The 15358-nt window shown below is 64.3% G+C and overlaps 1 protein-coding gene across 3 annotated transcripts in view; it reads right to left on the bottom strand.

Annotated features, from left to right (window-relative positions):
* The window catches only part of HSPG2 (heparan sulfate proteoglycan 2), a 67865-nt gene that overhangs the window by 51638 nt on the left and 869 nt on the right, over positions 1–15358 (bottom strand). For 2 of the 3 annotated variants that reach the window (XM_064172354.1, XM_064172356.1), the window contains exons 2-8: positions 5489–5618; positions 4241–4324; positions 4056–4115; positions 2564–2673; positions 2394–2452; positions 1001–1161; positions 61–186 (exon numbers count right to left, since the gene is read on the bottom strand). In XM_064172354.1, the coding sequence (XP_064028424.1) occupies positions 61–186; positions 1001–1161; positions 2394–2452; positions 2564–2673; positions 4056–4115; positions 4241–4324; positions 5489–5618 (730 nt within the window). The remainder of the gene's footprint in view (positions 1–60; positions 187–1000; positions 1162–2393; positions 2453–2563; positions 2674–4055; positions 4116–4240; positions 4325–5488; positions 5619–15358) is intronic. The other variant, XM_064172355.1, reaches the window with a different exon arrangement.

The following is a 15358-nucleotide window of genomic DNA, read 5'->3' as shown; positions in this document are numbered from 1 at the left end:
TTGGGGGAGGGCTCGGGCAGGGACCGGGGGTGCAGGGGGGGTTGCTGGGAGGGGTCTCACCGCAGCCATCCTCGTCGGAGCCGTCGCGGCAGTCCGGGCGCCGGTCGCAGCGGTACTCGGCGGCCACGCACTCACCGCTGCCGCAGCTGAACTCCAGCGCGGTGCAGGCACGGGGCTGGGGGGTCACTGCGGTGGGGGGGCGAGGGGGGAGGGCACAATTAGTGTGAAACCTCCTACCCCCACCCCCCCCCACCAGAATCCACTGCGGGAGGGGGCTGAGAGGTGCCAGTCTGGGGAGCAGGGGGGATCACAGACACAGAATCCATCAGGCTGGAAGACAGCTCCAGGCTCAGCCAGCCCAACCTAGCACCCAGCCCTGCCCAGCCAACCAGACCATGGCACTCAGTGCCCCAGCCAGCCTTGGCTGCAACACCTCCAGCCACACAGACTCCACCACCTCCCTGGGCAGCCCATTCCAGTGCCAATCACTCTCTCTGACAACAACTTCCTAACAACATCCAGCCTCAACCTGCCCTGCCACAGCTTCAGCCTGGGTCCCCTTCTTCTGTCCCTGGCTGCCTGGCAGCAGAGCCCAACCCCACCTGGCTACAGCCTCCCTGCAGGCAGCTGCAGACAGCAATCAGCTCTGCCCTGAGCCTCCTCTGCTGCAGGCTGCACCCCCCCAGCTCCCTCAGCCTCTCCTCACAGGGCTGTGCTCCAGGCCCCTCCCCAGCCTTGCTGCCCTTCTCTCAACACCTTCCAGCACCTCAACATCTCTCTGCAATTCAGGAGCCCACAACTGGACACAGCACTGCAGGGGTGGCCTGAGCAGTGCTGAGCACAGGGGCAGGGATGGGGTATCAGAAGTGCCCTGAGCTCCCCCCAAACCCTGTAGCTCCGCAAAATTTAGGGTCCCTCTTAGACCCCTCCCTCACAGTGTGCTCACCAGGTCCTTACCCTCTCCAAGACCCCCTCCAAGCGCCCCCCCGAAGCATCTCACCTGCCCCCAGGCGGCGGAACTGGAAGCCGTGGGGGGAGGTCTGGTAGGAGGCGATGGAGCCTGCGGCCAGCAGGTCCTGCAGCACCGCCCGCAGCTGCCGCTCGTCCCCGTTCCCCTCCGAGCCCACGTCCAGCTCCACGAAGACGTCGCCTTCCAGCTGCCTGAAAACAAAGGGGAGGAGTGGGGGGGTCAGCACCCCAAAATGTCCCTTCTGCACCCCCCGACCTTCACGTAGCCCCACCAAACCTGCTCAGCACCCCCACACCTCCCCAGCACCCCAAAACCTGCCCTGCGCTGCCCCCAAACTTCCCTCGCGCTCTAAACCTTCCCTCCCCCCAAAAAACTCCTCCCTCACCCCCAAACTTCCTATCCCCTCCAAACTTCCCTGCACCCCCAAGCCTCCCCATGCCCCAACTCCCTCCATGGCCCACCCAAACCTCCTCACCCCCCCAACTCCCCCCACAGCCCCCACCCAACTTCCTCATCATCCTCAACTCCCCCCACAGCCCCCACAACCTCCCCACCACCCCCAACTCCCCCCACAGCCCCCACAACCTCCCCACCACCCCCAACTCCCCCCACAGCCCCCACAACCTCCCCATCACCCCCAACTCCCTCCACAGCACCCCCAACCTCCCCATCACCCCCAACTCCCCCCACAGCCCCCACAACCTCTCCACCACCCCCAACTCCCTCCACAGCCCCCACAACCTCCCCACCACCCCCAACTCCCCCCACAGCCCCCACAACCTCCCCATCACCCCCAACTCCCTCCACAGCACCCCCCAACCTCCCCACCACCCCCAACTCCCCCCACAGCCCCCACAACCTCTCCACCACCCCCAACTCCCTCCACAGCACCCCCAACCTCCCCATCACCCCCAACTCCCCCCACAGCCCCCACAACCTCTCCACCACCCCCAACTCCCTCCACAGCACCCCCAACCTCCCCATCACCCCCAACTCCCCCCACAGCCCCCACAACCTCTCCACCACCCCCAACTCCCACCACAGCCCCCCCAACCTCCCCACCAACCCCAACAACCTCCCCACCACCCCCAACTCCCTCCACAGCCCCCCCAACCTCCCCACCAACCCCAACAACCTCCCCACCACCCCCAACTCCCTCCACAGCCCCCCCAACTTCCCCATAACCCCCAACTCCCCCCACAGCTCCCCCAAATCTCCCCACACCCCTAAGTCCCTCCACAGCTCCTCCAGCCCTCTCTGCCCCCCAAACCTCCTCATATCCCATCCCCTCCCAGCCCCCCCTGCCCTCTCTGTCCCCCAGCTCCCCACCCAAATCTCCTCATCTCCCCCCCGCACCCCTCCTGCCCCCCTCCCCAGCATTCTCTGCCCCTACCCCCCGATCCCCCCCGCCCCCCCAGCTCACTTGATGAACACGACGCTGACCACCTGCTCCCCGGGCACTTTGTAGTACTCTGACTCCAGCTGGCGAAGGAGGGGAGGCGATGGAAGAGGGGGCCGGGGGGGGGGGCTCAGAAGGCACCCATGGGTGCCCCCCCAGCCCAGCACCCCCTCCCCAGCGCCCCCTGCCCTCACCGTGTCCACCACGGCCTCGGCGATCTCGCGGAACTCGTCCGAGTCAGGCAGCTCCAGCCGCGGGCTGTAGTCGATGCTGCGAGTGAAGTTCACCAGCGCCCGGAAATAGACTGCGGGGAGCGGGCACGGGCGGGGGCCGCTCACACACCGCCCCCGGGCATGCCCTGCCCTGGGCACCCCGAGCCCAGCCCTGCCCCCGAGCCCAGCCGTGCCACTTCACCCAGCAGCGCCCCCGAGCCCAGCAGTGCCACTTCACCCAGCAGCGCCCCCGAGCCCAGCAGTGCCCCCGAGCCCAGCTGTGCCACTTCACCCAGCAGCGCCCCCGAGCCCAGCCGTGCCACTTCACCCAGCAGCGCCCCCGAGCCCAGCCGTGCCACTTCACCCAGCAGCACCCCCGAGCCCAGCAGGGACCCCTCGCTCAGCTGTGCCACTGTGCCCAGCAGCGCCCCCGAGCCCAGCAGTGCCCCCGAGCCCAGCCGTGCCACTTCACCCAGCAGCGCCCCCGAGCCCAGCAGTGCCCCCGAGCCCAGCTGTGCCACTTCACCCAGCAGCGCCCCCGAGCCCAGCAGTGCCACTTCACCCAGCAGCGCCCCCGAGCCCAGCCGTGCCACTTCACCCAGCAGCGCCCCCGAGCCCAGCAGTGCCCCCGAGCCCAGCTGTGCCACTTCACCCAGCAGCGCCCCCGAGCCCAGTAGTGCCCCCTTACCCAGCTGTGCCCCCTCACCTAGCCGTGCCACTTCACCCAGCTACGCCCTCTCACCCAGCTGTGCCCCCTCACAAAGCTGTGCCCCCTCACCCAACCGTGCCCTTCATCCAGCTATGCCACTTCACTCAGCTGTGCCCCCTCACCCAGCTGTGCCCCTTCGTCCAGCTGCACTCCTTTGGTCAGCTGTGCCCTCCTTCAGCTGTGACCCCCACTCAGCTGTGCCCCTTCGTCCAGCTGTGCCCACCTTCAGCTGTGACCCCCACCCAGCTGTGCCCCTTCGTCCAGCTGTGCCTTCATACAGCTGCCTCCCATCCAGCTGTGCTCCCTCATCCAGTTGTGCCCCCATCGAACTGTGACTGCCATCCAGCTACACTCTTCCAGCTCTGCCCCATCTGTGCTCCCCATCCAGCTGTGCCCCATCCAGCTGTGCTCCTTCATCCAGCTGTGTCCTCCTTCAGCTGTGCCCCAATCTAGCTGTGCTCCTTCATCCAGCTATGACCCCCACCCAGCTGTGCCACCTCATCCAGCTGTGCCCTCATCCAGCTGCCTCCCATCCATCTGTGCTCCCTCATCCAGGTGTGCCCCCATCCAGCTGTGACTACCATCCAGCCGTGCTCTCTTCCAGCTATGCCCCATCCACCCATGTGCCAGCTGTGCTCCCTCATCCAGCTGTGCCCTGCCCCCCCCATTCAGACCCCTCCCAGTACCAGAGGAAGGAGAGCAGAGCTGGGGGTGCAGTCGGACAGGAGGGGTCCTCAGGAGGGTCCCCCCCAAAGTGTCACTTACTCAGGGGGAGGTCGTCCTCGGCCACCACCATGCCCGCGGGCGCGGGGGGGGGCCCGGGCACTGCCCACCGAGGAAGAGGAGGAGGAAGAGGAGGAAGAAGAGGAGGAGGATGGAGACAGAGCTTGAGAGCGGTGACAGGCAGGTGACAGCCGGGGGACAGAGGCCACCCTGCGGTGTCCCCTTACCAGTGGGTGCCAGCCCGATGGGAGGTGCCCGGGTAGTGCCAGCCGGTGGCCAGGGCACACCACTGCCCTCCTCGCCGCTGCCATCTGCAATAGGGACAGCACAGGTGGCACTCAGAGTGACAACCTGTCATGGTGACAGCCAACCACTGCCATACCCATCCCTGCTGCCACCATCATACTGGCACCAACCTAGTGCCACCTTACTGCCAGATGCCACCAGGTCCCAGTGCCATCCGTAGTGCAGGCAGCATGAGTGGCACCCAGGGTGGCGCCCACTCCTAGTGACACCCACCAACGGTGACACACACTCATCACGCAGTACCATCTTACCATCAGGTGCCACCAGGTCTCAGTGCCATCTGCAGTGGGGGCACTGCAAGTGCCACCTGACTGTCAGACACCACCAGATCCTGGCGCCATGTGCAACAAGGGACAATGTGAGTGGCACCCATGGTGACACTCAACCCTACTGGCACCTAACCACCCACGATGCCCAGTGCCACCTTTACTGCCAGATGCCACTAGGTCCTGGTATGATGTCAGCAGGTCCTGCCACCCAGAGTGGCACCCATCCACAGTAATACCCACCATTGGTGGCACTCATCCATGGAACCTGGTGCCACTTTACTGCTGAATGCCACCAGGTACCACTGCCAGCTGTAATGGGGATAGTGTGGGTGGCAGAATTGGTGGCACCCACACATGGTGGCACCCACCCATCCATGGCACCAGAAGCCACTAGAGGTGGTGGCAGGACCTGCTGACATCTGAAATGGGGACAGCACCCATCTATGGTGGCACTCAGGGTGGCACCCACTCATGGCACCCAGTGTCACGTTACCAATGGATGCTACCAGGTCCTGCTGCTATTTACAGCAGGGACAGTGTGAGTGGCATCCAGGGTGGCACCATCCATGGTGATGCCCACTCACAGTGATAGCCCAGCTACACTGACATCCCACCCCTGGTGGCACCCACACACCCATGGCACCAGATGACACCAAGTCCTGGTGCCATCTGCAACCCAGACCAGAAGAGTGGCACCTGGGGTGGTGCCCACTCGTGGTGACACCAACTCACACTGACCCCTCACCTCCGGACGCCGCAGGGTCCCGGTGCCATCTCCATTGGGCACAGCACAACCAGCACCCAGGGTGACACTCACCCCCAGTGGCACCCACTGAGGGCCACAGCCAGAAACAGCCCCCCCCAGCCCCGGTGCCCCCCACACTGCCAGTGCCACCTCACCTCCAGATGCCACCAGGTCCTCGTCGTCAGAGAGCTGCCGGTAGTAGCGGCGTCCCCGCGTGCCCGCCACGTGGTCTGCCACCGTGTCCTCGGGGAAGGAGCTCTCTGCCAGGCGGCTGCCACGGCTCACCTGGGGGACACTGCCATCACCCCCTGCTGGGTGCCAGGCCACAGCACTGGCCCCGTGGCAGCCGGGGGGGCACAACCAGCTGGATGCTGGCAGGGCCAGAGCCGCATAGCTGGGTGATGGAGTCACCCTGCAGGCATGGGCTCAGTGCCCACACACTGCATTCCTATGCCCACACTGACGCAGCATGGCCAGCTTAGCAGCATGGCACCACTGTGCCACTGCCACACACCATCGTGGTATCACCATGGCACCACCATGGCACTGCCATGCACCACCACGGTACCACCATGGCACCACCACAGCACTGCAGTACACCATCAGGGCACCACAATGGCACCTCCATGGCACTACCATGCACCCATGCACCATCATGGCACCACCTTGTCACTGCCATGCACCACCACAGTACCACCATAGCACTGCCACACACCATCACAGTGCCACCATGACATCACCATGGCACTGCCACGCACTATCACAGTACCACCATAGCACTGCCACACACCATCACAGTGCCACCACGGCACCACCTTGTCACTGCCATGCACCATCACAGTACCACCATAAGACTGCCACACACCATCATGGTGCCACCACGGCACCACCATGGCACTGCCATGCACCATCATGGCATCACTATGGCACCACAACACACCATCACAGTTCCCGCATGGCACCACCACTCACTGTCATGGTACCACCACAGTACCACTATGGCACCACCATGCACTGTCATGGCATCATCATGGTACCACCATGACACCACCGTATACCCTCATGGTACCATCATTGTACCCCCATGCACCACCAAGTATATCATAGTACCACCATGGCACTACCATGTACTGTCACAGTACCATCATGGTACCATCACAGTGCCACCATGGCACTGCCACACACCATCACAGTACCACGATGATACTACCAGAGTACCATTATGATACTACCCTGCCACCACTGTGTGCCACCATGATACTGCCATGGCACTGCCATGTGCTTTCACATACCACCATGGCACTGCCATGGTACCACCATACAAAGCCATGCACAGTCATGGCACAGTCACAGCACTGGCATACACCAGCAGGGCACAGGCACAAGTGTGTGCAAGGGGAGTGCAGGCTGTGCACCACTGCATGAGTACACTGGCACTGGGGCACCTGTGTGCACTGGCACCTGGCTGTGCACACACACTGGCACCATGACTGCTGCAGGGACACAGGGATGAGTGTGCACACTGGCACCTGGCTGTGCACACACACACTAGCACCATGACTGCTGCAGGGACACAGGGATGAGTGTGCACACTGGCACCTGGCTGTGCACACACACTGGCACCATGACCGCTGCAGGGACACAGGGATGAGTGTGCACACTGGCACCTGGCTGTGCACACACACACTGGCACCATGACCGCTGCAGGGACACAGGGATGAGTGTACACACTGGCACCTGGCTGTGCACACACACTGGCACCATGACCGCTGCAGGGACACAGGGATGAGTGTGCACACTGGCACCTGGCTGTGCACACACACTGGCACCATGACCGCTGCAGGGACACAGGGACGAGCATGCACACTGGCACACGTTTGCACCACTATGTGTGCACTGGCACAGAGACAGGTATGCAGGGTGCCCTACTTTCAGCACCACCTGCATGCCCTGCCCCGTGCCTGTGCACACTCATGTGCGCTGTTACACGTGTGTGTGGGCATGGGGGTGGGTGTGCAGGGCAGGGTGGGGCTGAGCAGGTGTGTTTGCTGACACGGGCAGCTCGTGGGCAGGGTGGCACAGGGGTGGGCACACCACCGGGTGTGTGCTGGCACAGCTCTGCACCAGTGTCTGCAGGCACCAACACAGCAGCACACTGCAGATGCTGCACACCAGCACCCAGCCCTGCACCCCTGCATGTTGCACACCAGCACACAGCCCTGCACCCCTGCACGCTGCACACCCAGCCCTGCACCCCTGCACATTGCACACCCAGCCCTGCACCCCTGCACGTTGCACACCCAGCCCTGCACCTCTGCACGTTGCACACCCAGCCCTGCACCCCTGCACACTGCACACCCAGCCCTGCACCCCCTGCACGCTGCACACCCAGCCCTGCACCCCTGCACATTGCACACCCAGCCCTGCACACCTGCACACTACACACCCAGCCCTGCACCCCCTGCACATTGCACACCCAGCCCTGCACCCCCTGCACGCTGCACACCCAGCCCTGCACCTCTGCACGTTGCACACCCAGCCCTGCACCTCTGCACGTTGCACACCCAGCCCTGCACACCTGCACATTGCACACCCAGCCCTGCTCCCTGCACACTGCACACCCAGCCCTGCTCCCTGCACATTGCACACCCAGCCCTGCACCCCTGCACACTGCACACCCAGCCCTGCACCCCTGCACGCTGCACACCCAGCCCTGCACACCCTGCACACTGCACACCCAGCCCTGCTCCCTGCACACTGCACACCCAGCCCTGCACCCCTGCACGCTGCACACCCAGCCCTGCTCCCTGCACGCTGCACACCCAGCCCTGCACCTCTACACGTTGCACATCCAACTCTGCTCCCTGCACACTGCACACCCAGCTCTGCTCCCTGCTCCCTGCACACCAGCACCCAGCCCTGCACCTCTGCACGTTGCACACCAGCACCCAGCCTTGGTCCCTGCACATGCACCCCAGCACCCCCAGAGAGGCTACTGCACGCACAGGTTGCTCACACGCATGGGCCCCAGCTGTGCGTGGCCACGTGCCAGACACACACACGCGTGCCCCCGATCCAACACCCACAAGTCACACACACACACACACACGTGTGCCCCCGATCCAACACCCACATGCCACACACACACACACAGTGTGCCCCCGATCCAACACCCACATGCCACACACCCACACACACGTGTGCCCCCGATCCAACACCCACATGCCACACACACACACACACACACGTGTGCCCCCAGTCTAACACCCACATGTCACACACACACACACACACACGTGTGCCCCCGATCCAACACCCACATGTCACACACACACACACACACACGTGTGCCCCCGATCCAACACCCACATGTCACACACACACACACACGTGTGCCCCCGATCCAACACCCACATGTCACACACACACACACACACACGTGTGCCCCCGATCCAACACCCACATGTCACACACACACACACACACACACGTGTGCCCCCGATCCAACACCCACATGTCACACACACACACACACGTGTGCCCCCAGTCCAACACCCACATGCCACACACACACACGTGTGCCCCCGATCCAACACCCACAAGTCACACACACACACACACACGTGTGCCCCCGATCCAACACCCACATGCCACACACACACACACAGTGTGCCCCCGATCCAACACCCACATGCCACACACCCACACACACGTGTGCCCCCGATCCAACACCCACATGCCACACACACACACACACACACGTGTGCCCCCAGTCTAACACCCACATGTCACACACACACACACACACACGTGTGCCCCCGATCCAACACCCACATGTCACACACACACACACACACACGTGTGCCCCCGATCCAACACCCACATGTCACACACACACACACACGTGTGCCCCCGATCCAACACCCACATGTCACACACACACACACACACACGTGTGCCCCCGATCCAACACCCACATGTCACACACACACACACACACACACGTGTGCCCCCGATCCAACACCCACATGTCACACACACACACACACGTGTGCCCCCGATCCAACACCCACATGTCACACACACACACACACACACGTGTGCCCCCGATCCAACACCCACATGTCACACACACACACACACACACACGTGTGCCCCCGATCCAACACCCACATGTCACACACACACACACACGTGTGCCCCCAGTCCAACACCCACATGCCACACACACACACGTGTGCCCCCGATCCAACACCCACATGCCACACACACACACGTGTGCCCCCAATCCAACACACACATGCCACACACACACACGTGTGCCCCCAATCCAACACACACATGCCACACACACACACGTGTGCCCCCGATCCAACACCCACATGTCACACACACACACACACACACACGTGTGCCCCCAGTCCAACACCCACATGCCACACACACACACACACACATGTGCCCCCAGTCCAACACCCACATGCCACACACACACACACACACATGTGCCCCCAGTCCAACACCCACATGCCACACACACACACACACACATGTGCCCCCGATCCAACACCCACGTGTCACACACACACACACACGTGTGCCCCCAGTCCAACACCCACATGCCACACACACACACACACATGTGTGCCCCCGATCCAACACCCACATGCCACACACACACACACACACACACGTGTGCCCCCAGTCCAACACCCACATGCCACACACACACACACACACATGTGCCCCCAGTCCAACACCCACATGCCACACACACACACACACACATGTGCCCCCAGTCCAACACCCACATGCCACACACACACACACACACGTGTGCCCCCAGTCCAACACCCACATGCCACACACACACACACACACGTGTGCCCCCGATCCAACACCCACATGCCACACACACACACGTGTGCCCCCGATCCAACACCCACATGCCACACACACACACGTGTGCCCCCATCTCAAGCACACACGTGGGTCTCGTTCCCATACACGTGCTTGTGCCCCACACACTACACACGCGTGTGTGCCCCACACCTGAACACCCACATGCCATGCACATGCTTGTGCCCCATCCCCATGCACCCCCGGGCATGTGCAGGCCCCGCTGGGTGCCCCCCGTGCCCGCTGAGGAATCCGTCGGGGCAGCACTTTGCTGAGCAAACAAGCGCCGGGGGATTAGGCAGGCTCGGGGGGGGGGAAACACGGACACAGCAGGGGACAAAGGGAGAGGAACAGGGAGAGGAGCAGGGGGAAACTGAGGCACCGAGGAGCCCATCTGTGTGCTGAGCCCGGGGGTGCTCAGCTCCTGCCTCTCCAGATTGGCACTGTGTGAGGGGGTGCTCAGCTCCTGACCCCCATCCATGCACTGAGCCTGGGGGTGCTCAGCTCCTGACCCCCATCCATGCACCGAGCCTGGGGGTGCTCTGCTCCTGATCCCCATCCATGCACCAAGCCTGGGGGTGCTCAGCCACTGTCCCCACCCATCCATGAACTAAGCCTGTGGGTGCTCAGCCTGGGGGTATTCAGCCACTCTGACCCACCCCATCCATGCACTAAGCCTGTAGGTGCTCAGCCCCACCCCACACCTGTGCACTGAACCTGTGAGTGCTCAGCCACTGCCCCTCACACTCTGAGTCTGTGGATGCTCTGTCATTGTCCCCCTCCACCCATGCACTGAACCTGTGGGTGCTCAGCCATTGTTGTGTGTGTATCCCCCCCATGCAATCACGGAGCCCGTGGGTGCTCAGCCTCTCTCCCCACCCACGCACTGAGCCTGTGGGTGCTCTGCTTTGTCCCCTCACCTATGCACTGAGCATGTGGGGACCTCAGCCTCATCTCTCCCCAGCCAGCGCACCAAACGTGTGTGCACTCAGCCTGTGCTCCCCACCAGTGTGCTGAGTCCGTGGGTGCTCAGCTCCTGCTCCCCAGCCATGCTGCTCTGTCGTTGTTCCCCCACACCTTGCACTGATCATGTTGGTCCTCAGTCACCACCCCCTCACCTATGCGCTGAGTCTGTGGGTGCTCAGCCCCACTCCCTGCACAGACAATCTCTGTGGGTGCTCAGCACCACTCCTCACCAGTGTGCAGAGTCTGTGGGTGCTCAGCCCCACTCCCTGCACAGACAAACTCTGTGGGTGCTCAGCACCACTCCTCACCAGTGTGCAGAGTCTGTGGGTGCTCAGCCCCACTCCCTGCACAGACAATCTCTGTGGGTGCTCAGCACCACTCCTCACCAGTGTGCAGAGTCTGTGGGTGCTCAGCCCCACTCCCTGCACAGACAAACTCTGTGGGTGCTCAGCCTCACCCCCCACCAGTGCATTGAGTCTGTGGGTGCTCAGCCCCACTCCCTGCACAGACAAACTCTGTGGGTGCTCAGCACCACTCCTCATCAGTGCATTGAGTCTGTGGGTGCTCAGCCCCACTCCCTGCACATACAAAGTCTGGGTGCTCAGCACCACTCCTCACCAGTGCATTGAGTCTGTGGGTGCTCAGCCCCACTCCCTGCACAGACAAACTCTGTGGGTGCTCAGCCCCACTCCCTGCACAGACAAACTCTGTGGGTGCTCAGCACCACTCCTCACCAGTGTGCAGAGTCTGTGGGTGCTCAGCCCCACTCCCTGCACAGACAAACTCTGTGGGTGCTCAGCACCACTCCTCACCAGTGTGCAGAGTCTGTGGGTGCTCAGCCCCACTCCCCACATGTGCACTGAGTCAATGGGTGCTCAGCAGGGCCAGCAGCAGGGCATCGGCCCCTCTGATCCCCGCCGGTGCCGGCTGCCGGCCCATCGCCCCTCTCCGGTTACCGGAAGGTTGCCCGCGCCGGGACCCCCCCGCGGCCGGGGCCGGGGCACTGCTCGCGGCCGGACACCGCCGCCGCCGCCGCTCACTTTTTCCACTCGCCGGCCCAAATCCTGCCCCGCACCCTGGGAACGGGGGGGGAGGGGGCGAGGAAGAGGAGGGCAAGGAAGAACCGCCCTGCCTAGGGGCACCTCGGCTCCGGGAGCCACTGGAGTGGGGCAGTTTGGCTGGCACCACCCCCCCGAACCCGGCTGGATGCCCCCTGCCCAGCTGCATTGGCACCGCCGGACCCGGGGCCCTCTCCCCAGGCTGCAGATGCCCCTCCCCTCACCCCACCAACCTGGGCATGCCCCCCCAAATCCAGACGGATCCCCCCTGCCCAGCTGCATTGGCACCCCCAGACCCGGAGCCCTCTCTCCACTTTGGATATGCCCCCCCCCTCACCCCACCAACCTGGACATGCCCCCCCCCAAATCCGGATGGATCACCCCAAACCCCCCCCAGGTCTGGAAGCACCTCCCCAGGCTTGGTCATAACCTCCCAAAATCTGGTGGGACCCCCCCCAAGCTGGGTGGGACCCCTCGAAATCCCAACACACTCCCCTGAATCTGGCCGTGCCCCCCCCCCAGAATCTGCCTCCCTGCGTGTGCCCCCCCCCCCAATCCGGATATTTATGTCCCTACATTTGTGATTCCCCCCCCCCCAGTTTGGATGTACCTCCTTAAATCTAGATGTGCCCCCCCCCGACCTCGATCTACCCCCCCTAAATCTGGGCATGTCCCTCAAAACCCGGAGGTGCTCCCCCCCCCCCCCAGCCCTCCCCCGTCCGGATCTATCTCCCTACATCTCCATGGGATGTCCCCCCCCACCTGGATGCACCCCCCCAAATCTGCATGTGCTCTTCCCCCCAGATCTGGAATTCCCCCCCCCCCCCCGACTCTGGATGTGACCCCCCCGCTTTACTTCATCCGGGCGAGGAAGAGGAGGTGACGCACACCAGGAATAATACCCGGGGGGGGTTATTAATAGCAGCCCCCCCCAGCCTCATTGTTCCCCCAAGGTCGCTGCTAAAAGATGTTTCCCCCCCCACACCTCTTCACCCCACCCCCAACCTTCCCCTCCACCCCGGGGGGGCTCCTCCAGGACGGGGGGGGAGGGTCCCTGCTGCACCCTGAACTCCCCTCGGGTTTTGGGGGGCGTGGGGGGGTGTGGGAACAAGACACCCCCCCCAGTTTTGCGAGGGCTGCCAGAACAGCTGGTGGGATGCTGGTCCCTGGGGGGGGGAAGCAGCTGTTGAACCCCCCCCAGCACCAACCCCCCCCCGCTCCTATCCGCCCCCGGTGATTTGGGGGCACAAACAGCTGCGGGGGCAGAGTCACTGTGCCCCCCCCTGCCTCCCAACTATCCCAAAGCAGCCAAGTTGGGACCGGGGGGAGGGGGGGGGGGCAGAGGGGGCAGAGTGCGAGGGGACAAAGTAGTCCAGGAGGAGCAAGGAGTGGGGGGTGGGGGGAATGAGGCTTTTGGGGGGGGCGCCCAAGGTTTTGGGGGGAGCCAGATGTGTCTAGGGGGGACCCAGACTTTCTGGGGGGGGGGCACACAAGACCTTTGAGGGGGGAACCAGAGGTACGGGGGGGGGGAGGGGGAGGACACACCCAGCAGTCCTGGGGGCACCTAAGCATCGTGGGGGGACACCAGAGGGGTTTTGGGGGGGTAGAGTGCGATTGGGGTACACAGACATTCGGGGGGGGGGGGGGACACAACCCCAAGCTTTCGGGGAGGAGCCAGAATGTTGAGGGGGATCCAGGGGGTCCTGGGGGGGGGGGCAGATGTTGGGGGGGGCAGGAGTCCGAGGGGAGAAGGAAAGCAGGGGGTGGATTGGGGGGGGGGGGGGAGTTAGTCAGCAGGGCTCTGGGGGGTGCCCAAGAGTGCGGGAGGGGGAGGGAGGGTGGACACTGCGGCGCCCGAGCTGGCCCCTGCCCTTCCTCCTCCTCCTCCTCCTCCTCATGGCCATCTTTGGCGATGGCTCAGGGATGGATCTCGCCGGGAGCGCGCAGGGCCACGTGCGCTGGGGGGGCCCGGGGGGGGTGTCCCCAAATATCCCCATCAGGAACAGGACCCCCAGCCCCAGACGTGGGCGCGCAGAGAGCCGGGGGGGGGCTGCGTGTGCGCGCACACGAGCGGGCAAGAGCGAGCCCGAGCGAGCCCAAGCCTGCAAGCCAGGGGGGCCCGGGGGGGGCAGTGTGCGCGCACAAGTGTGTGCGTGGCCCCCCCGCACCCCTTCTCCTTGCCCCCCCCAGGGCCTGGCGATCTTATCGCACATTCCTGCTGCGCCCTCCCCCCCCTCCGTTAACCCTTCTCAGCCCTGGGGCACGGGGGGGTGGGGGGGGGGAATTCCCACCCCCCGCCTGACAACCCCCCCCGGGAGTGGGTGGATCCCCATTGCATTTCTCAAAGGGGGGGGGCACATTCCTCAGCACCCCGGGGGGGGGACACCCCGCGTAGGTGTCCCCAAATGCCCCCTGTCCCATAGCGGGATGGGGCTGGGGGAGACGCAAAGGGGGGGGGACACCCACTCCTTTGTCCCCAGCAGCCCCCCCGGGACGTGGGTGTGACCCCACGGGGGGGGGGGGGGGCAGCCCTGCCAGCATGGCCCCCGAGCAACAAGGTCCCCTCTGTTCTCCACACCCCGGGCACGGTCCCAGCCCCAAACCACCCCCGTGCCCCCCTACCCCCACACGGGCATGCCCCCCCCTCGCCAAACCCGCCTGGGCACCCCCCGCTCTGGTAGGGGCTGCTCTGCCGTACCCGGCCCCCCCCCGGGGGCACCCAGAGGTGGCAGCCCTGCTCCCCTGCTCCCCTGCTCCCCTGCTGGGTGGGACCCTCCCCAGGGTGGGACCCCCCCGACGCAGCCCCCCCGGGGGTATTTTGGGACAGTTATTTTTAGGGTGGCGGCGCCAAGCGTCACCCTTTAAATTTAGCCGGGGCGGGGCAAGGGGCAAGGGCGGCAGCACCCCAAAAGCAGGAGGCGCCCCCACGCGTGGCCCCCACCCAGGGCGAGGGGGGCAGTGGGGTGCTGGGGGGGTGCACAGCTCGATGCCCATCAGGGACCCACCGGGGACTTTGGGGAGTGATGCAGAACCCCCTTCCGGCAGAGTCTGGGGACCCCCAACGCCATGAGGGGTCAGGACATGGTATTGGGGACCCCTCCC

Source organism: Pogoniulus pusillus, chromosome 36 (assembly GCF_015220805.1).
Source record: "Pogoniulus pusillus isolate bPogPus1 chromosome 36, bPogPus1.pri, whole genome shotgun sequence".
In the NCBI taxonomy this organism is placed as follows: Eukaryota; Metazoa; Chordata; class Aves; order Piciformes; family Lybiidae; genus Pogoniulus; species Pogoniulus pusillus.
This window is presented reverse-complemented; position numbering and strand designations above follow the sequence as displayed.